A 23,513-nucleotide genomic window follows, 5' to 3' on the forward strand; every position below is an offset into this window, starting at 1 on the left:
ATGCGGTTTACTCAAAACGCTGTGTGTGTGTGTTGCTGCGTCTTGGATGAGGTTAATTAGTCGGTGTGACACCAGCATATGCCGGCCGATGGCTTGGTGCGAGTGACCAACATTAAAATAAATAAATAAATAAATGAAAAGAGGATCTGCCTGCTGGTTCACAGGCTGCCCACAATTTGATTTCCGCCAGAGAAACAGAAGAAAAAAGTCACTGCCTCTTCAGACTGTGCTCATCTTAACTGTTTGTGAGCCAAAGAGAAGAGACCTGCTGTTATCGTGGGAGAGGTCCAAATGAGATGCAAGTTTTCCAGATCTAATAGTGCTGGATTTTTACTGCATAATACATGGTCTGTAAGCAGGGGGAACTTTTACTACAAATTGCCAGAATTTTAAAGCCAAATATCTTAGGCCTTTAAATGTTTACTAATTTTAAATAATTTGATCTTGTTCCAGTTTTGGCCAAATATTTGCTGCATTAAATGGAACAATCAGAGTGCTTTTGCATGTTTGCCAGGAATGTATCAACGCTTTGCCAAGATTTGTAGTTCATCCTAAACACATACACTGCCTTGCATAGAAGCATAGCCACTGAACTATGGCTTTAAAAAATGATGCATGCATTTAATTCCATGCATTTGTATTCATTCACCTTTACTCTTCTACATGTAGTATGTCTATTTGTTTTGCAGCATTCATAAACAAGGTCCTTTAAAAGTGCTTTGCAGAAAAATAAAGGACCAAAGTTAAAGAAAACTGCAGCCTGCCACTGAACGAGCTCTCCAATTCACCGAGAGTCTCCATGCATAAAGCTGTTTTTGAACTGGAAAGCTCCTTCACTGACAGACTGTTGCACCCTAATGTTAACTTCAAAGCTAATTTATATATCTGATGAAATATCATCTGATTCTTATGGGAACAACAGTTTCTGCACATTCCTGCTGAAATAACCACTTATGCTGTATATGTTGTCCTTCTACTTTTAAATCCATCCATCTATTTTCTTTACACCCTTGTGTGGGGTCGGGAGGGTTCCGGGTGAGAGGCGAGGTACACCCTGGACAGGTTGCCAGTCTGCACAGAGACACACACTCACACCTAGGGACAATTTGGAGAGACCAATTAACCTGACAGTCATGTTTTTGGACTGTGGGAGGAAACCGGAGTACCCGGAGAAAGCCCATGCGTGCACAGGGAGAACATGCAAACTCCATGCAGAAGGATCAGGGCTGGGAATTGAACCCAGAACCTTCTTGCTGCAAGGCAACAGCTCTACCATCTGCGCCACTGTGCAGCCTCTCTTTTCAGTCTTAGAATGAAATGCTGATGGCAAATTGTCGTTTTAATCATCGCGCACACTTTGAAAGAAACAAAAAAAACAAAACAAAAGAAAGATATTCCGTGTTTGGTCATGTACGACTTGGTCCTTCTTGAAAATCTCCCCTTGAAAGAGTTTGTGTATACAGTCGCGGTCTTCCACCGGATGTGTCGCATGTAGCTGATAGATGTGCGTTTGATGAATGGTGAAAGTGAAGGCTGTTTACAGTCAGAGCGGGAAACGCAGCATGAGGTAAAGAGGTCAGTCGTCATGGTGATGCAGAGCAGAAACCCAAAGGGCCTCAGGATTTAGGTAAAACCTATCTGGACTGCTTTTTCTCATCATCTCAGCTGAGCCTCTTTGCTACAGATTTTCTTTATAGTTCGTCCTGTTTGTGTCCATAAATAAACTTTGGCCATCAGCAGGCTTACAATTTCGCCTGCTATTCTCCTACATAACTGTTTATGAAATGTCTAATTGCATGTGCGTATCCAGGGACTGTTTCCGTCTTCATTCATCCAGCTCACGAATACCAGAGGTTGAACATTTCTGTTTGTTTCACAGACAGAGAAAATATTCCACTTTGTTTAAAAAAAAAAAAAAAATCTACAATGGCTGTTTGATATTCTTGTGCAGATTTGGCTTCTCAATGTTTTGTTTCTAATTCTGAAGTGGTCCTCGTGAATAAAATATTGAATTTCACATTCCTAATAATATAAAGGTTTCATTAATTTAAAACCATAGTGTCAGGTTAGTCCTTCAACTTAGCACCAATAGGAGTGCTAACTTTTAGCATAGTTAGCAGACACCAGGGTCAAACCTTGTTTCTATGATGAGAGAAGAGGTGGAGGAGGTGGAGCATAAATGCTTCGGTTTTGACCTGAACAACAAACTGGATCTGCATGAAGTGACTGAACATAGTTTACTCCTTGAGAAAGCATATGCGCTTCAAGATTTGCAGCAAGTTGCTATGAAACACTCTACATGTCTCTTGTGGAGAGTGTAATCTTTTCTGTCATTATCTGTTGAGGAAGCTGTATCAGGGTCAGAGACTTTAAAAGGCTCAACAACCTGATAAAGAAGGCTGGTTCTGTTCTCGGGACGACTGTGGAAGCTTTGGAGAGGATGGTGCAAAGAAGGATTTTGCATAAAATCAAGAAAATTAGTCAAGGCAGTACTGGGCATTCTCTTCATGAGACCGCTACACAACAACATTGTCTTCAGTCGGAGGCTTCTTCAGAACCACTGTAATACTGACTGCTCTTTGAAGATAATTGTGTAATATGTTTATTCCCTCTGGGACCAAAAAAGTATTTTTGAATTGAACTGATGTGAATCATCTCAAAATTATTTCAAAACTATAGGTTGTCAAGTTCACATCATTGCTTATAAGAGCTAAGAAGCAGATTCTCACGTTAGCATTGTTGGCACCTAACAGTTATCTACTCGCCATATCTTTATGATTTGTAGAATGATCTACAAATCATTTGTAGTTTGCTTCTCATTCTGTGGCTTTTTAAGTTCTTTTGCTTAGTATCCAAATGCTGCCAGATAAAGGTATTATCAAGCATTGTCAGCATCTTTATTAGACAACTTTGTCAACGCAACAGGGATATAACCCAAAAAATGATTCCTTTTGTACTTCAAAATAAGTGTCTCATAGTTGCAATGTATCATGTTTTTAAAGAATCTGTTTGCTGTTAAATCAGCCCTTTATTTTAGTAACGATGGCAACTCTGATGCCAAAACACTTTTTATCTTGTGTTTCACTGTATCATTTCTTTTTACTTCCAGATTGATAAATACAGTAACTTAGTGTTGTTGACCAAACCAAAGATATTATTTGCTGACTTCATCAACACAACAGGGCAACAGTTCAACATGTGTATAAAACATAAACACAGGCGGTTTTTAATTAATCTCTTCTTGGTGAAGAGATTAATTATGAATCCTTTTGTAAGCAGCTGTAGTTGCAATGCAGAGTTTTAGGATTAAAGCATTTCTCCATTTACTTGGACTTATTTCAGCAGATGATGTTGTGTGCTAGCAAACTTCACTTTGACAAAATAGCGTAGCACTTCAATATTGCTTCCATAGTCTTTATAGTTATTGATGACACATTTCTATTTCAGCATGGTTGTAAAGAAAAGCGGATTTAATTTGCTTTCATCACACTTGTCAATGACTTGAGAGTTTGTCTGGCAATGTCCCAGCGTTTAAAACGTGTAAGCACTGTTTGGCAGGGGGTGCAACATGCTCAATGAGAAAGCATCACTGAATAAACTGTCCTTGTGCTATTTTATCAAGCAGCCCACAAAGACTTTTTCAGTCCTTTTTGTAATCATTTTTTTTCTTTTGTTTTCTACTGAACAATAACCTGGTATAGCTTTTTCCTCCCAAACCTTTTGAGGAAACTATTTTTCAGTCCTCTCAAGTTCTTATCCAATGGAGGCCTCTGGCTCTCTGGTGAAAACCAAACAAAGACAGGAATGTTGATGAGGCCTCCATCTTTAGTCAAGGCTCTCTCTCTCTCTTTTTTTTTTTTTTTTTTTTTAACTCTGCTTTGCTTTGCAGTTCTACACCCCAGGAATCTTTCTGAAGGCCCCAGTGTGGTAGAAGCTTTTAGCAGCTCCTCAGTTGTATGTGGCATGAACTCTGCCGTTGCTGGAGCTCGCAAGCATCTCTATTTTGCAGCAAGTGCTGGTGTTCACACTTTTGTTGTGTTTTTTTTTTTTTTTTTAGCACTTTTGCTGTCTGAGAGCTCAGCCCTCCCCTTGTGCTCTTGTGGGCAAAAGTGAGCAAAAGACAAGACTGTTTTGTTTTTTGTTCTTGTACATGCCTTCACTCACGTGGCAGCAAGATCACATGCACTTTGCTCTGAAATTGAAACTGGCATTTAGCATCACGTTGCTTTTACCAGGCAGCTTTGATGTGTTTTCAAAAGGGCAGGTGTGTGTGTGCGCGCGCGCTCGATGTGGGTCTCTTTTCACTGATGTGTGTTGGTATTTGTTTGATGTGTGTCCAGCCTTACAGGGCTGGAAGGTGAATTCCTTAATTTCCCCATGGACTCAATTAGCTTTGTGATTGGCTGAGAGAAGGCCAGGTTGTGCCGTCTTCTGAAGGAAAGAAGACCTTTGAAACTGAGGTGGGAGCAGAGGCAGGAAAGAAAAAAAAAGTGAAGTAGAATAGGAGATGAGCAGGCCACAGTGGTAATCGTATGGGGCTCCTGATGCTCCAGAAGCCTCGGCCCCGTCTGGATTATTATAATAAGAGACAGAAACCTGAGAAGCTCTTCCATCCTCCAGCAGGTGTTGCACAACTCTGACTTCATTATGACCAATTAGAGTGAAGAAAATACTAATTATACCTTAGTTTCTAGGTGATTAAATGGTAGGTTGAAAGTAAATTGCAGGGATAGGGTAACTGAAATCCCCCCGGTGGCGACTTGAGTCATTTTCATTTTGAAGTCACACTCAAAGCGCCATAATGAAGACTTTTTCTGTCTATGCAGTATTCCTGTCTGACTGCTTGTTACACTAGGAAGAAAGAAGTGATTTCATTATGATGTTGATCATTTGGGCAACTTTAATGTGGTTCTCTCTGATCATCAACCCTCATTTATCTTTCTTCTGCTTCCCCCCCCCCCATCATTTTGCGAAAGTTTCTAATTATTAAAGTAAAAGGAAAACTTTAAAAGTAATGTCATATTTTTAAAATGGAAAATGTATCTCACAAAGAACACCTTTTTTTTTTTTTAACTGTGTCTCTCTGTCAGGTTGCCGGTGTTGGAGTCCACGGCATCGTCCGGTGACCTCTCGCGACCTCACCACATTGTGTCTGTAGTTCCCAATCGCTACCCGCGCTGGTTCACCCTGAGCCATATAGAGTCTCAGCAGTGTGAGCTGGCCTCCACCATGCTCACTGCAGCTAAAGGTACAAATTCACTTGCTTCGAAAAACAAGGCTTACTCTCTTGTAGGCATTTCTTTATTTACTAAGATAAAGACACACCTAGCTTACTTGATGGCCAACTTCTCTTGCCTTTCCCATTTTAAGAAACATGGGACTTCTGTGTTACATCAAAACTATACCCCAGGAAAAGAGGAAACAAAGCATTATTAATTAAAAGCTTCTACACCTTCGGAGCCAATTTAATTTAGACACAAATTGCAATAATGCCTGAATTAGATTATTGCTCTAGGAATTACTAGCGGTACCAATAATTGTGGCACAACTCATTTTGTTGACAATTACTTCTCAGTCTTTTGTCCCCTACCAAATAAAAGTTAAATAACAGTCCGTTTAAAGTTTAGTTTAAGTTGATTAAGTGATGACCTTACCCTAACTTATTTCTGGCTTGTATCCTCGTAGGTGACAGTCGCAGGTTGGAGACGGTCCTGGAGTCCATCCAGAAAAACATCCACTCCTCGTCTCACATCTTCAAACTGGCACAGGATGCTTTCAAGATCGCCACTCTCATGGACAGCCTGCCGGACATCACTCTTCTTAAGGTTTCTCTGGAGCTCGGACTGCAGGTGTGCAAACACATAGTGGCCGGCGGCAGAAATGGCCACCCGCTTCTAGCAGTAATCACAAATCAGACGGTTGGTGGGGCTCACTTGTGTTTGGCACCTGAGGCTATAGTCACTGATAAGCAGGTGAAACGGTTTTTATCTTCCTAAAAGTTTCAGTTTCCTGTAGTTCCTGTAGTTCTCTCTCTCTCAAAAAAAAATCCATCTCCTGTAAGTTAAAAGGCTTTTGTACAGACACACATTTTGAAAAGTTTATTTTTTTTAAATGTCTGGACATGTTCTTGCACGGTTTTAAAGTTCTGCGTGTTGATTCGGTTATTTTACCAGAATCCCTGTTCTTTTTTGTAGTATTATTTTGTTGCATTGCTGCGTTTTATATTCACCAGTTGCTGTGAATGATGTAATCATGCAAATTCTGCACTGATTTGTTTTGCTCTTAGGAATAACATTTGTTCTAGAAATTCTACCAACCCAGTCTTCCTGGACCAGGAGCTTCTAATCATAACTAAGCAAATACTTTTCTATTTTCTTTCATTTTACCCTCAATATGTTGCATATAAATGATTTAATTCCTGCCTCAAATGAACGATAGCATTCTTGCACCATGACTTTATTTTTATAATAGTTTCTTCAAATATTTATTTTATGTGTTGGTTCCATTTTAAATGTGTGCATGCATTTTGCTGAAAGGAAATCTACGAAACAATGCCTGAAAAAATAAGCAAAAATTATAGCAACAATGTGTTGCAATATCTAAGTCAAAGTCCAGACCTCAGTATCACTGACATTAACCTCTATGAACTTAATCAAGGTTGTTAATGAGATTAGTTTGGACCAAACCGTAATGGAAAAGCTTTCCTGCATGCAGTGTTTTTATGTGTTTTGGCATTTTATAAATCCATCTGTATCTGCTCGATAGCCTGCCGCAGAATTAACATGAGCTGGAAAGGAAAACAGTTCAGCCCTTCAGATAATGAATTAACTCACCTGTCTCTCCCTTCTCCATCACTTCTTGCCTCCTTCAGGTCATGAGAATAACACTGTCCACGTTGAACTGGAGGAGGAGAGAGATGGTTCGCTGGTTGGTCACGTGTGCCACTGAAGTTGGTGAGTCTTATTCCCATCATGAGCTAGATCTGCCGTTGTTCTCCAAATTTAACCTCACCTATTGTTTTTATTTTTCCTCTCAAAATGTGTCCTCCAGGTGTCTATGCACTGGACAGCATCATGCAGAGCTGGTTCACGCTCTTCACTCCCACAGAAGCCACCAGTATTGTGGCGACCACTGTCATGTCCAACAGCACCATAGTTCGCCTGCACCTGGACTGCCACCAGCAGGAGAACCTGGCCTCGTCCGCCCGTACGCTCGCCCTGCAGTGTGCCATGAAGGACCCCCAGAACTGCGCCCTCTCCGCTCTCACACTCTGTGAAAAAGACCACATTGCCTTCGAGACAGCCTACCAGATTGTACTGGACGCTGCAGCAACGGGAATGAGCTACACGCAGCTGTTCACCATTGCGCGCTACATGGAGCACCGCGGCTATCCGATGCGAGCGTACAAGCTGGCGACGTTAGCCATGGCTCACCTGAACCTCAGCTACAACCAGGACACGCATCCGGCCATTAACGACGTACTGTGGGCCTGCGCGCTCAGCCACTCGCTGGGCAAGAACGAGCTGGCCGCCGTCATCCCCCTGGTGGTCAAAAGTGTGAAGTGCGCCACCGTTTTGTCTGACATTTTGCGGCGGTGCACGCTGACCACCCCGGGCATGGTGTCGGCGCTGCACAGCCGCAGGAACTCTGGGAAGCTGATGTCGCTGGACAAGGCGCCGCTCAGGCAGCTGCTGGACGCAACCATCGGGGCCTACATTAACACTACGCACTCGAGGCTCACGCACATCAGCCCGCGGCACTACAGCGAGTTCATCGAGTTCCTGGGGAAGGCCCGGGAGACGTTCATGATGGCTCACGACGGACACATCCAGTTCACCCAGTTCATAGACAACCTGAAACAGATTTACAAGGGCAAAAAGAAACTGATGATGCTAGTTCGGGAGCGGTTCGGCTGAGGGCGAGGCTCCTCTTCCACTCTAGTACTTTTCTATTAACTTGAGTCTGCCTTTTGAACTTCTTTTGGACTAATAGACAGGTAAGAGGGACGTGACTTGTAGAATGAAGCAAAAAGAGAAAGGAAAAGATGACAAAAAAATCAAGAGCCACATGCGGTATTATTGTTCTTGCTGTTGTTATTGTTATAAACATTATTGCTATTATTATTATTATTATTATTATTATTATTATTACTACTTATGTGTACAGAAGCATTTTTTTTTATTTTTAAGGAGAGAGGAAATTTGTCACATTGTGAATGTTGTGTGTACTTCTCTACATGTGTGCGAGATGAAAATGAAACGTGAAATGGCTTTTTCTTTATATATATATATATATATATATATATATATATATATTTTTTTTATGATTTTCAAGCATCTTTTTGCTCCCCCCCGGCCCCCCTATTCTCAGTTTATACTGAGTTTTATGTTAATGAGTGGCTGAAGCCTTTGTACAATAGCGCTCATGTTTAAAAAACAAACAAAAAAAAAATCAAGAAAAAAAAAACAAAACAGACCAATTTCAATGTCTCGGTATCCTCAAAGAGAAACTAAGGCTTTAAAATGACACAGAGCACCTCCCTTGGTCTAGGCCCCTGCTGATGGGCCCTGGGCAGCATTGCACAGCTTCGCTCGGCTCGGCACAGCTTGGGTTAGCACTGACTTAAAAAAGGCACCATCAGCATTTCCTACCACACAGCAGCAGCAGCAGCACTTGAGCAGCCGTTAGCTTTCTCTGGGTCACTTTCCACACAACAATGCTCTTAGCTAACTCTTGTCGTTATAATTACTGTTATTATTATTGTCGTACAATTTTACCCACGCGCCGCAGTGGCGACGCGTCAAAAAGTGAAGTGTTATATCTACATTAATGCAACGCGTTGCAGGCGGAGTTCTTCATTGCTGAAACCGGGCTGATTTATGGCGCTTTTCAAAAGAACTTATACCTCCTGAGCTTTCTCGCATTTGGATAGCGTTGGAGACACAAACATCAATGTTTGATTTTATAGTTCTTGTGTTGGGCATATTTGTGAAGTGGGAGGAAAATGATACGTGATTTTCACATTTTTTTCTGAAACAAATATCTGAAAAGTGTGCCAGTCATATGCATGTATTCAGCCCCCCTGAGTCAATACTTTGTAGAGTTGTTTTGGGCGATGGCTCTACCAGATTTACGCATCTGCAGATGTTTCTTTTTTGCAAAATTTCTCAAACTCAGTCAGATTGAAGGAAGCATCAATTAGATTTATGTCTGGATTTTAATTTGGATTTGAATTGAAGCACCGGTGTTGCTATAGCAGCATGCTTAAGATCCTTATTCTGCTGGAGGGTGAACCTCAACCTAAGTCTCCACCCTTTATTTCTTCCAGGATTGTCCTCTATTAAACTCGGTCAATCTTATCCACTCTGTCAGTTTTCTTTCCCTGCTCAATTAGCACAGCCCCACAGCATGACTCTGCAAACACTCTGTTTCATTATAGCCGAGTTGTTGTCAGGATATTGTTCATTGTTGGTTTTCTGCCAGACGTAGTGTTTTAGATTGCAAGCTGAATGTTTGATTTTGACCTCATCTGACCACATATTTGGAGTGTTCCTCCGTGGTTTGTGGCAGATTGCAGCTGGGATTTTGTTTTCATGCCGTTCTTTCAACACTGGCTTCCTCCTTGGCAGTCTTCCTTAGAAGCCTTACTTTTGGAGTGCACAACTAGGTCAAGGTCAGTTTTACATAAGATATATAAGGATGTTGTACCAAAGTTTTTCAAAAGTCAAACACAAAATTACTGAAACTGTATGCTGGACACAGGGAAACTGCAAAACATGTTTTAAAGCAGTGACTTGAATTAGAACAAAAATATAAGGAAGAATAGTAGTCGTCTTGTCTCCCACCTGAGCTGAGGATCTCTATCTCCTCCAGAGTTCCCATGGGCTTCTTGACTGGTTCTCTGAGTAACACTCTCCTTGTTGTCTGGCCTGTCCGTTTAGGTGGATGGTCATAACTCGGCAAGGCTGCAGCTGCACCACTTTTTTTTTTTTTTTTTTTCCTCTTTTCAGATGTTTGAAGCTTGGAATCTTGACTTGACTTTATCCCTGACCTGTCTAGTGTGTTCACTATTCTGTTCACCGATGTTCTCTAGCACTGAGTAAAGAGGGGCTGAATACATATGCATGCCACACTTTTGAGACTCAAAGTCAAAGAGTATGAATCCTTTTGTAAGCAGCTGTAGTTGCGGTTATTTTGCGCAAGAAATTCCTTGGGGGGGGTGCGGGGGGGAGATGGCTACCTCATAATGTGGTATTGAACCTGCTCCCAGTTTTTGCGTTCATATTTATTCACTATGATAGCTCACAGTGTTAATTAAAAAAATAATAATAAAAAAAAAAAAAATGTTTGAAATCCAGCGTTAAACGGAAACAAAGAGTCAGAATCCTCCTGAAGTCCCTTCTCTGCTCTGCTGCCCCTCCCTCTTCCTCGCGGCCCTCACTGTAAGGTGTTTTCAGCCGAGGCCAGTGTCACTCCGCTCTGTGCATGTGAATCACAAACATTTAGACTTTCTACTGTTATATTTCGTCACGTGGAACATTCAGCAACCGGAACGTTCTCAGGGATTTTCTCTACGCAGGAAAAAGAAAAAAAGAAAAAAAAAAAAAAAAAAGGTGGAACAAATCGAACGTCTCACTTCGAGGATGAAAAAGGAAAAAAAAAAAAAAAGAAACACGACATGAGCAAGCATTTATTGTACTCTGTATATATGCCATAGTATATGTCTGAATATGGAGGATCTGAAAGTATATGTTAACTAATTTATACAGAGTATTCTATGTAATGTGAAATACTTGAAGCCGCTGTAGTTTGCTCTCTCCCTCTTTCTCTTTTCTCTCTCTCTCTTTCTCTCTCGCTCTCTGGCTCTCCATCGCTTTCTCTTTTTTGTCTTCTCATTTTTTTCTGTTTTGTTCCTCTTTTGTTCAAATTAACATATCAGAAAGACTAGCATGACCACCTTGAAGGTATTTCTTTTTGGACTTACAAAGCCACAAGTGTTTATGTTTGAGACCCTGGATTTTTTTTTTTTTTTTTTTTTATCAATAAATGAAAAGTTTCTTTCAGAGAGGATGACTGTACTTCATTCCTGCTGATTGATGCGTAGAAAGGGGAGGGAGGTAGACTGCTTCAGGTTGCTGGTCAGCACAACCAAGAGGTTGTGAAGATACTGACACATTTTTTTTGCTGTTGTACCATGAAATTAGTTTTGGGAAAACGAAAACGGCATAATGTTTTTGTCCGTTCATTTCAGAATGTTTCTCAGCTCCATCTCATTTTGGGAAAAAATATAACAACTGCCAGAGCAGTTTTGTCAAAAGGAAAAAGTATTAGGATCCCTGTCTGTAATCGTACACAGGTTCAGAGCTTCAGTATGACAAATCTAGCTTTTAGAAAATGGAGCCTCCTCAGTTCTCCCTTCATTTGCAGCAGCATTTCCAGAGTCTCCTCTGCAAAGCTCGCTGCTCTCGTCCCATAACTAGTCTTTTTTTATTTATTTTCTTTTTGACCGTACTTCTGATTTTTTTTCTTTCTGTTTTTCATTTTTTGTCTTGTCTGTGTTGTTGTGTTGATTAAAGATAAAAAGCAGCCTTTTCTCTTGCCTTGTCTTAACGCTTTAAAGTAACCAAACAGAAGATCTATCTAACAACCAAACGCGTTCGAAAGAGGTGAGAGACAACCAACCTTTTTGGTCCCAGCTTTAGTGTCCTTAATTAGTAAGTGAATGGCTGTGTAACTCCATGCTTTAACAAAGCAATTCCTCACGCGTGTTTGATGGGAAAAAACAAAAAAAACAACAAAAAAAAAAACCGTCCTCCAGTGTCTCTTGTTCTCTTTGGAAACAGTTTCCTCTTGAGTCGTCTAGCTGTTTTTTATTTTATTTTTTTTTTATTTTCTACTCTTTTTGGTTTGTGTAGGAATCTTCTGCGCTCTCATTTTATTTATTACAATGACCCATGTATACATGCTTATGAAATTAAGATTTGATACACCGATATCAATTTATTTATGTAACTAAATCACTGTTTTATAATCTTGTTAATGAGTCAATAATTGATTTGTTTTTTTGTTTTAATAAAAGTTAGTTTTTTGAACTGTAAATTGTTTTAAAGCATGTTATGTTTATTCATTCCCATTGCTTTCTTGTGCGACGCCATTGAAAAATGCAGCAAAAAGATCAAGCAAGAGAATTGAGGACCTTCACAATTCTGGTTCCTCCTTGGGTTAAATTTCCAGACTGCTGAAGTTTCCGAGTTCATCTGTTCAAACAATTTACTGCAAGAGAATGTTCATGAGGGAGATGGATTCTGTGTCCCAGAGATGAACCGATTTGGTGCAAAATGAGTTTAAATCAACTCCAAACCGAAAACCAGAGGCCTTGAGAGGTGCTGGTTAAAGCTGTAAGGGGAGGGTTTTTTATTTTTTAAGTATTTTGTAAAACTTGGAGATGGATTGACTTTAGTCATTCTGAGATATTTTAGATTTTTTGAATGGTTTTATTTGACATGCAGTTTTTTTCTTCAAGAGAAATAGAGGAAAAGACAGTTTTAGAGAGTATTTTGAGTTCTGTTGGTATATGTTGGGCACATTTTCCTGCACTCACATTTTGTTTCAGGACAAGTATATAGTTTAAAACTATTGCATGTCTAGTATGTGTCTAAACTGGTAACTATGTGAGGCTTGTTTGAAATATTACGGGGTGGAGCAGAATATATCCTCAAATTCTGGAGTAATTCTGAACCTTTTTGTGGATTAGACGAAAGCCACAACAGATTTCAGCTCGTGCATTCAAATGCATCATTTATTTGGCATTCATGGAATTAATGAAGAGATATAAATTTCTAATCAACACCGTAACATTTTGTTTCAGAGTGTTTGTCACGGAGAATTATGGTCACGCGGCCTTTGAACCTGCAGGCTCACGCTGAAGCGAGAGCCGGTCAGGTCTCCATCACACCAGCCGTGTCAGAAATAAAGGTAGAGATGGATCACTCTCTCTGGCAGCAGCTCTCACACTGTCATCTCAGGCGAGCTCACGAGGAATATGAAATGTATCAATTGATATTCCCATGGTCTTTGTAGCTTCTGTCAGGCAGCCAGGCTCAGCCAACCACAATAACCTGTTTACACGTTTCCAGCGCTGACAGTGGTGCCACAGGATGACTAAATCAGTGTATGCAGTTTGTCAAGTGTGTGCCCGCTTTGTAGACATGCTGTTTGTGTGCTGTTTTCTTGTTTGCATGCCTCTGTATGTCTGCGTATGGTTTAATATGATGCGTGTGTGTGTGTGTGTGTGTGAGTTTGTGTGCTTAGGTCTTTAGGGAACCAATGGGAACAGGTGGTAGCTCCAGACTAAGGGAGCTCCTGACAGCAGCAAGGTCCCCAGACTCCCAGCCCCTCATTAAACATTGACACAAAAACACTGCAACTGTCTGTGTGTGAACAGTAATGAAGCGCAGACGGCTACACCGGTGTACACACTGCAACTTAGCGCAGCACGAGCCCGCGACTGTGGGTTTGCCTGCAAGTGTGTATGCGTGTGTGTTGTCCATCTGTGGGCACTCATTAATGAGGTACATTTGTCTACAGAGGTGTCCACTCGGATATTGAAGAATTTGTCAGGTTTAGTAACAAAAGCAGGAGTCTGCTGTCGGACGCCAGACAGGACTGTCCATTTCTTATGTGACGGATGCCTGCCTATGAGAAATTCTCTGTGTGCATTGATGTGAGTAAGCATACACTTACTTTGTGTGTGTGTGTGTGTGTGTCTTAGCCTACTTCCTGTGTGTCTGACCTGTACTCAGGTCCCTGCTCACTTCCAGTTGGTAATGACGTCCCCTGGGTGCAGCACAGCACAGCAGCCTCCTCCAGTCTGTCTTATTCTATACTTCTAATGACATCATGATCACACACTGGGCCCTTTCATGCCAAAAGCCCTCTTCCTCACCATCACCATCAAACCTTCTTCTATCTGGAGCACTCATCGTCGCTTCTCTTTGACACACACTCTCGCTGCACCATGACTCTACATCATGGTCTTGACATTTTCTCATATAGTAGGTCCTTTATGTAGCTTCCACACATAGAAAGCAGCCATTGTTTAGAGCTTCTGTGCTGCGCTGTGGAAAAGTGTTTGGCCCCTTGCAACTTTCTCTTGCCTGTTTGTTTGAGGTTGTCAAACAAATTGCAAAACGTGGGTTAGGATGGAGTACGGTTTTTAAATTTTTGTTTCTTTTTGATAACCAGCCTATGCAAAAATGTCTCTTTTGTTAAATCATGAACTTAACTGTGATTAGCAAACTTCTGGAAAGCTTCATTCAGTTTCAGTGGCCTCAGCCTGGCCTCATTACAACCAAGAAAACACTTACAGAACCTGACAACCTGAAGTTGACTAAAATCTAAAAAAATTAAAGAACTGTTAAAAAATTCTTTCATTAACATCTATCAGTCTGGAAATGGTAACAATCAACTGCTTTGAGAAATCAGCTGAACAGTTTAATGTATTTGTGTGTAATCTAATCTTCCAAGGTGGCTTAAATAGATTCATATTTATTTGTAAGAATGACCTAGTCAAAGTCAAGACCTAAATCCAATTAAGGATCTGTGACAAGACTTAACAACTGACGGTCACAGACACTCTTCACCCAATCCAACTGACCCAACCGAGCTTTAGCAATGTTTCAAAGCAGAATTGCTAAAAGCATAACCCAAGAGACTTTCAGGCCTGCTACCACAAAATATTTCCTACTTTTTGCTAATCTGCAAAGTAGAATCTCATTGAAGTCTGTGGTTGCAGTGTGTGAAAAATGTGTAAAAGTTCAAGGGGTTTGAATGCTTTTGCAAGGCACTGTACGTCCAGAACTACATGACAGATAAGGTCGCCTTTTCTAAAAGAAAGACAGCGAAGGATTCTTTGAGATGCTTTGAAAAAAGGCTCATAAAATGCATTTGATGCTTTTGACATTGAAGTGTTCGTGGCGTCTTACCCTGCATGAAAAGCATAAAAAGCCTCAATGTTTACTCTGGTGCCAAAGTTAAACTGCACTGTAATAAACCTGCGGAAACAGCTGTATGGAACCGTTACTTGTTAAATATATTTTTTTCCATATAAATAAGTGATAAACAGAAAAATAGTAAAAAAATAAAAATAAATAAAAATAGTCCGAACCATAACTGAGAGTGAGAGTCCCACAGGACACCTCGGTGAAGTTCAGCATTTGCATTACCCAACTAATCATACAGGAGGAGAAAACAGTTTTGGTTTTCAGATGTTTTTTTGTTTTTTTTGCTCTCCTTCTTACTCTTTTCACTGAAGCATGCCTTAATTCCATTTTCCAGGCTGCAGCTGTGAGAAGCGGTTTAGATTTTAGATTCTAAAGTGCTTTCTGCCTCTGACAAACTTCTCATCCTTGCAGGCAAACAGCAGAAATCAGAGGGTTACAAAATCGCTGTTTGTTGTTGCAGGCGAATGGAAGTCATGCATTCTGAAGAGGAAGCCCTCGGACCAGCTGCAGTCCTGAAAATGTTAGGTTCACTTCAGTGAGACTTTAAATGTCTGCAGTGCTTTGACCTTGTAATCTAATTATCACAATTCTTACCAAGCTATTTTTTTTTCCTGCTTCTCACACATAAAATCAAAGAAAAATTTAACGCTTCCTTTCATGTACCGCCCACCATCTAATAGGTGGCTCAACGGAGAACGAATTAGGGTTATTGACATCTGTGTTCAATATATGCCTGATGGGTGTATACAGTGTTGACAAAGAAAAGACTTAAAGGTAAGGCCAGCCAAAAACTCATGTGCTCAGGGCCCCCAAACTGCCAGGAGACAAGTAGCATTGTCCTGTTTACAACTGCAGATCTTTCAGATAATTTCAAAAATAAAACTAGTTAATCTTAATATTTCAAATGTCAACAGATTTTGGCTGAGGACCGTGACTGTTCTGCTACTACTCCCCACTTGTCTGCAATCTTCTCTGTGTCTGCTGAGGATTGGAGGAGCTATGAGACAACCTGTCTTCACCAGATGATCAGTAGTCAAGCATAAGTATGCCTACCTCTTGAGTAGTTTTCCATCCTTAAGCTTCTTCTCTCCTTGTTCTAGTTTATCCTCCATGCTATCTGTGCCAAATCTCTCTGTTGCCAGATCATCATCCCCTTCACGGCTGTCCACAGCAGCTTTTTTCATCCTCAGCTACCATTTACCTGCCCACTTTCCGACATACTCCTAAAGGTTTGAATTTGGATGACATAAATAAGTTGTTAGTTGAGTGGTGATGATTGATGTTCTCCTTAAACATGACACACTGCTGTTTCCTCTCAGCAGTGGTTCTTACACGAATGGCACCCCTGAATAAGCTCCAACGTCTGCGGTCCCAAACCAGCTAAAATCGTAGAAGCTGTGAGATTCTGAGCTGGGTCAAAATACAGTTTGGTTCTGCAAAAAAAGCATGAAACATATTCTACCTTTTCTCAACACAAACAGGTGCAAACTCTCCTTTCCATTAAGCATGCAGGCATTAATGGTGAATTGAACTGACTTTAAGTGTATGAATATGCATTGACTGGTGACCAGTACAGGGTGCAGCATGGTTTTGCACAAGTGCTTCTAGGATTTTCTCCGGCGCCACACAGGCCTGAACAGAATTATCAGGTTAAGAAACGGGTTCATTGATGGATGACTGCACTTTAACCGAGAGGTTCAGAAACCTAAGAAAAACAGACATACAGGAAAACAATAAGCAAATTGTGATGTTAAATGCCCAGGATCCTGATAACTCACTTCATTTCACAAGCATTCAATGGTTTATGCAAAATCAGAGGGATTTTCAAGCACAAGGGTTTAAGAATAAGCTTTATTACCTCCAAATCCTCCAGAGTTTTATCCTTATCAGTGCTCATTTGCTGATCTACTGAAGTCTAGCTAGGAAAAGCTCTCAGCCAGAGCAGTATCTGCGAGTGCAGTCTATGTTCATCCAACTCTGCCTCCGTCGACAAAAGGTCCAGGGCCTTTACGGTGCTTCGAGCTTGCTATCATTACAGGAGTACAAAAAGAGGATCATAGACATGTGTTCTTCAGCACAGCCTCCAGCATCGGCTCAGCCACCACAGGGACCGTCTCTCTTTGCTTCCCTCCACGCAGAAGGCCGCTGGAGTTTGATCTCCTCTCTCTTCCCTCCATTGGCCCCGAGGCGTCTGATTAAATGCTAATTAAAGCCGTTAGCGCTGCTATCACTGCTGCTAACTCCCCTCTCTCTGTCACAGAGATTAATGCCCCTCGTTCATCATCCTACCTCTCCCAGCCCGAGTACCTGCCCGCCTTGCAAAACCTGATCAAGTCATCAGCCCCCACCAAAAACCCCTTCTCCCTACGCCCCAACCCGTCGCGCGAAGATGGACGAGGGGTTTAAATTTTAATTTGAAAATTGCCCTCAATTACTTCTGTGCCGACCACTTGCCGGAGCTGCTCGTGCGCTTGAGTGGGAAGGGGTTACAGCAGCGGGTCAGTGGCCGTGATGAGCGATAAGAGGACATTAATAAGAAAGGCAGAGGTTCATTTAAAAGCAGAAAGGACAGTGGGAGCAGCTTTCTCATTATTTAACTCCCCCAGCTTTATTTAAAGGACTTTATTTAAGGATACCAAGTTAATGTGTCCTCCAGGACAGACGGTTAAAGCGCCTGACAGAGTGAGAAAGTTACGGCCATAACTTACACCCTGAGCACACACTGCGGTGCCATCTTTTTTTTTTTTTTTTTTTTTTACCTCTTCTGACATTCTCACCGTTTTCAGCCAGAGCACAACGAGCCTCAGAGGGACATAAAATCTCAGAACAAACTTACACACGTCATTTAATTTTATTCTTTCACAATTTCTGGCCCACAAATGTTTTACTGGTTCCAGTATTGGTAATTATTATAAGCTACTGGAATACACAGAGCTTTGTGTGACAAGTCAGCCAAAAGTCACTGGAACTGATCTCGTATTATGTGAGGTTTGGCCTGGAACATGCTGCTACTCTGAAGAGCCTCATCTAGTTTTTGTTTCGTGCATGTCAGCTTGTCTTATCTCCGCTCAACTTTCCTAAATGATAAAATATTGTCTCCTTTTATAGTCAAACTTGAGGCAAACAGAGTTTTGTTTGGATTGAAGAGCCGCAATTAGCTTGAATGAAGCTTTATTTCAGAAAGTGCTTTAAAGGTCAATTTTCAGGATTTTTCTAAAGTGAGGAGTGACAATACCACTTGGCGCAATAATAAACTGCCATTAAATTTCTCATCCAAGAGAAGTCTGTCTGAACAATTGCTGCAGTGGCCTCCTACCGCAATTCTTTCTGGCAAAGTAAGAACAGTCGTAACCATCATTATTAAAAAATAAAGGACTGAAAACATCAGCCCGTATGTAATTAATAAGGCTGAAACCAGATATTTAGATACACCAAGCAAAAAACACAAACACACTTTTTTAATGTCTGAAGTTAAACCAGACTAAACTTTTATTGTTTCAGGTTGTTTAGAATTACCAAAATTATTTCTATTTGCTAAATGGCTGAAAACTTAGAGTGAACTTTTTTTTTTAGGGACTGTTTTGTAACTTTGTTCAAATTCAGAAGTGTAAGTACACTTTTAGTATAGATGATTAGCCAATGACGTCAAAGAGATGTTACCAAAGACTATCCAAATTCAAAGGCTCTTCCAAATGCATCCTACAAATCCATTTCCTGAATATAAAAAAATGCATCTGGTGTATAATTTGTAGCCTACCATATCCCAAGATGAATCTCAGGCTGAACAAGAGAGTTTTGTTCTTGTTGTAATGATGGCTGCAGGAGGAGAGGAGTACAGTTTTAAAGACAAATTTATTAAAAACTGACAGTCCAAATACAAGAACTTAAAGTAGTTGTGTTGTTCTACTTTTGCATAGGCAAACACACTCTTTGTTTGTGAAACATGCTGAGTGAAACATGGAAATTGTCTGACATAAAATTTATTTAAAAAGCAGAAATGCTATGCTATATACAACATGATGTATTGTTTCTTCAATTCATTTTTTACAATGTCTTACCCATGTATCAGACTGCTCATGTTACCTGTTTCTGGAGTTTTTAGTCTGAAAATTGCAGAAGACTATTAGTTTCATCCTCCAGTACCAGGTTATGCTAAGTGAAGCCTTGTTTTCTACTTGTAAGACATCAACCTAACAGATATCCCTCGTCCCGAGCTTCACATTTTCCTCCACCTAGAAAGAAAACTGTTCCAATAATTTCAACATCCAAGGATTTCCAAAGACAATTAACAAATATGGAAAGATTTATGCACCTTGCCTACTCCCGACCCAAAAATATTTTTCATATCTTGCTGTTGTTGCCAACATCTTGCCGGATGGCTGTCCAAAGACCCTAAATCTATTTGCCTGTGTTTATATATTGTCACACTAAAAGCTGAAAAATGGAGGAAAAACGCACTTGACTCCTTTTTCCCTCTCCTGTAAAACGTTCCTTAGATACAAAACATAAGTGGAACTGATTGCAGAACATTCATTTTTTGTATTGTTGACTAAAACTTCACATTTAAAATGACCCGAGACTGCTTACTGCAGCATTAATCGCCATCAGGGTCAAGGTGGGAAGGCTCCACAGGAAGAGAAAGTCCTAACATTCCAGTGCTAGTTGATTAAAAGCCTAAATGGGAAGCAACATAATGTCCCCCGCTCACTCCATCATCTCCTCGCTCCTTCTTCTTCCTTTCTATCCGGCAGCAGCTGGCAGCATGTGTCCAGCGAAAAGGGAACAAAGAAGGAGGAAGAGAGACGGAGGGGGGAAAAAGAAGGATGGAGCGACAGGAAGAGGAGAGAATGAGAGCATATATCAAGGCCGCTTTCACTGACATTTGTGCTCTCGGTGCGGAGAGGCCCTATGAATATCAATATGAACCCATGGAGAGGAAACATAGTCCTTTTTTTCCCCCCCCTTCTCACTGAGCTATTCATGCACACAAGAAATCCATTCAAGTCAGCGTAATGGCCGGTCTGTGAGCCTGTGCACGGCTGTGTGAACAGTGCTGCTTTGCCTCAACAGTTTCCCTCTCATGACTGTGGCTTGTGTTAGTGAAAAACACTCTATGTCAAGTGCAACTGTGGTGAGCACTACAGTATGTAAATCAGATTGGATTAAATAGATGGCATGAGTCGCAGAACCTCGGCTACAGCTAGCAGCGCTCGCCGTGTATTTTCTGGTGCATTCACACACTCTTTCCTCACCTCTTCCTCTCCTCTTCCTCTGGTGCTCAGAGATATACAGTCAAAGGGATGCAAATCTACCCACATCCTTCCTCCCGCCCTCGCCCTCCCCCATCTGCAAGCAGATAGCCCCAGGCCAGTCCCAGGCCTTTCTATATGCAGAACCAGTGACAGGAGTTATGCACTGTTCTCCCCGGGTAACAAACTGCTCCTTCCATAACAAGCTGCAAGCCCGACTCTCTCTGGGCGGCACATATGAAGCCGCGTGTGATTGGTTTTGCACGGAAATAACAACACAGGAGTTGTGGGATTGCTGCCTCCACCCTTTCGCATTTAGATCTCTCCTTTCCCCGCTCACCTTCTGCAGCCGTAAAGGCGCGTGCATTTGTGCGATTGCAGACGTTCCAATCCGAGCTTATTACTTTAAGTTGTCTCCAGTCCTGCCACTAATCCCTGCCTTCTTCGGGGAGGGATAACAATAATACAACAAGATCCAAAGCTCCTAATGAAGTCCTGCAGGGTTCCTTGAATGTGGGAGAAAATGAGAGAATACCGAGAAGCGTGAAGACTGAGAGAGTATTGATTGAGCGGAGACCAAAGCTGGACCAAGATAGGAGGAAATGATGGGGGAACGAGAGTCCGAGAAGGGGGAACTGAAAAGTGAGTGCATAGACAGAAGCGGAGCGTGGTGGAAAATAAATTAGGGCGTGAATGTACGTGGAGGAGAAGCAAAGGCGAGATTGAGAGTGGATGTGAAAGTTGAGCGTGGACACAGTGTTTTCTCTTCAGTGACCCAGCATAGCAGCAGCTAAAAACACATCAGCCCTGACTCGAATGGGTTTCAGACCCAGACCGATTCCTCCTCCTGCATCTCCCCCGCCAGACCCACAGTTCGCCCCTGGGATTGAATTAGGCCTGGCCCATTATGCTGTTGCCATGGGGACCCTGACACCTCCACTGACGAAGCGAGAGCCACGCAAGACAGAGCCGCTGATCAGAAAGTGTGTGAAAGTGTGTGACAGTGTACGTGGGTTTGTGTCAGTTGCAATCACTCAGAGGAAGTGTGTGTCTGTAGATATCACTCAGTTAGGAATAGACTAGAATCAGTTGCTCCTTTTTTAGTCATGCGTCCGGATTTTTCACGCATTAATATGATATGCTGCAGCTTCATCAAAACCCACTTTATTCACATAATGTCATTCAAGACTGCTTTGTTTTAAAGCGCAACTAATTAGGTTTGACATTTTATGACATGCAACAGGAAAAATCAATGAAAATCCCTCTGAAACGTATTATTTTTCATAGAGATGTCACATTTTGAGTCCTCACATTATTATAGCGGTACGTTTAAATTCTAGACTGACAGCAGGCAGCTGACGCTACACAACGCCAAGCATTTGGTCACAAGAGTATAACTATGCATGGATTAAAAAGCACAAACTGAAGTTGTTTATTTCCACTTTCACCACGTGCTTGATCAGAATGAAGGATTGCCGCAAAGTCAGTGACATGATGCAGTTTATTCAGCTTCTGCTCTGAGTGCATTATGGCATGACTTGGATTAAACTGGACTGTATGAAGATAGATTTTGATGGACTGATAGGTGGGGTCAGGAGGAGGAGTTTTGTAGAAGAAGCACAGTAATTGTGCTGCAAAGTTTTTGGGGTTATTGTCTACAGTTTCTTGATTATCCCAGGTTGTTGTTGTTTTTTTGTTTTTTTTTGTCTCATTTTGGTGATGTCCTCCTGGTCTGATTTTCATGTTGTGATATTTTGTGACCTGTTTTATATTGTTGACTCTCTTCCTTTCATTCCTTAAGAGTTTCACTGAATCAAATTTTATTTATTAACCTTCATCAGCCTACTTCAGGAACTTGGGCCTGCAGTAACTGCGCATACCTCACACTACATATCTGACATATCTGTCCAAGAAACTGTGAAAGTGGTGAAAGTGGATCAATAGATGTGGAAAAATGCAAAATCTCTGAAAGGTTTCAAAAGATACCAATCTTTGATCATACAATGCGTTAAATTCAATGCTTATTTTAAATCTTTACTTTAATTTAAATGCCCCTAAATAAAATCAAGTTGTTTTCGTTTGTTGTTTTTTTTTTTTTTTTGAGAATGCAGCTGTTCCTGTGAATGAAGGCAACATTAAGCAATCCAAGCATGTTTAGTTGTAAAGAGGACATTTTGTAGTTAAACAGAGAATCTGTTATTAACTAATGTGCAGATCCCAGAGGAACTGTGTTCATAACATTTAGTATTTAGTGAAGATGCTGCACAACCAATTTACTTTTTTTCTTTTCTTTTTACAAAATCTACATGTATTCATTACACTACATCTGTCCCCAAAGACTGCATTTGCGGTACACATCCCTGTTATCCACATTTAATGTTGTCATGCCACTCACTCACACACACACACACACACAAACACACACACACACACACACACACACATATACACAGTTGGATGAATTCTGAAAGTGGAAACCTTGTCTGTCTTTCCTTATTGGAATCTTGTCACCAACGCAGTCCTAATGGATGGCCAGAGAAAGGATGCCACCCACAGCACCATCTGGCTAATGCCCCGTCCTCTGCTTATGAATTACGCTAAATTGTGCCCAAGAGAGAAAAGCCACATGTTCATTATGAAAGCTGCAGGGGTATTAGAGATCCCTAGAGTCGTGCCAAACGAGCTGCATGTCACAGGACGCCGTGACACACAACATGGCGCCATGATGGGGAGGAAGTGAAAAAAATCCCAGCCTCCACTGGTTTAATAGGATGCATTCATCAGAAGACCTTGACTGAGCTCTGACAGGGTTGGTTTTCCATTGTTTCGATGATGATCAACTGCTTTGTCAGGGCTGAATATTTATCGTGGCCATTTGGAAAGTCATGTGGTTTCACACTCCACACGGGCTCTTGTGAGTTGAAATCAAATCGAGTATACTTTAAATCCTTGAACCGAGTTTATGCTGCGTTTTATTTCAGTTGGAAGACCTTCCTGGACTTTGGATTATGCCGCACTCACATTAACCTTCTTACTCCTGCAAATCCTATTTGCTAATGGTAGGGTTTGTACCCTGAATTTGGTATCCTGATGCAAAAAAAATCAGCGGTTTTTGACCTCAGTGCACAATAAGGCTTGCCTGGGGAATTAAGTATGGGTCATTTTTGTTATGAAATGATGAAGAGCAGAACCCAAATCCAGGGAGCTGGCAGATGAAAATAAATAAATAAAAAAATATATATATATATATATATATATATAT

At 41.2% G+C, this 23,513-nt stretch overlaps 1 protein-coding gene and 1 long non-coding RNA gene across 4 annotated transcripts in view; one reads left to right on the plus strand and one right to left on the minus strand.

The window, feature by feature from the left end:
- LOC106956041 (zinc finger SWIM domain-containing protein 6) overlaps positions 1 to 11,114 on the plus strand; it is a 69,939-nt gene extending 58,825 nt beyond the window's left edge. For all 3 annotated transcript variants that reach the window (XM_015046600.1, XM_015046599.1, XM_015046601.1), the window contains exons 11-14: positions 5,091 to 5,248; positions 5,686 to 5,849; positions 6,872 to 6,953; positions 7,051 to 11,114. In XM_015046600.1, the coding sequence (XP_014902086.1) occupies positions 5,091 to 5,248; positions 5,686 to 5,849; positions 6,872 to 6,953; positions 7,051 to 7,916 (1,270 nt within the window). In that variant the 3' untranslated portion in view covers positions 7,917 to 11,114. The remainder of the gene's footprint in view (positions 1 to 5,090; positions 5,249 to 5,685; positions 5,850 to 6,871; positions 6,954 to 7,050) is intronic.
- Positions 1,246 to 18,770, minus strand: LOC106956047 (uncharacterized). The gene is made up of 3 exons (XR_001426706.1): positions 18,760 to 18,770; positions 13,960 to 13,965; positions 1,246 to 4,947 (listed from the first exon to the last, which is right to left on the minus strand). It is a non-coding gene; the product is annotated as an uncharacterized LOC106956047 (long non-coding RNA).
- Positions 18,771 to 23,513: the final 4,743 nt, after the last annotated feature.

This window comes from Poecilia latipinna, unplaced genomic scaffold, assembly GCF_001443285.1.
Source record: "Poecilia latipinna isolate Pla-1442-1.1 unplaced genomic scaffold, P_latipinna-1.0 Scaffold785, whole genome shotgun sequence".
NCBI classification, from domain to species: domain Eukaryota; kingdom Metazoa; phylum Chordata; class Actinopteri; order Cyprinodontiformes; family Poeciliidae; genus Poecilia; species Poecilia latipinna.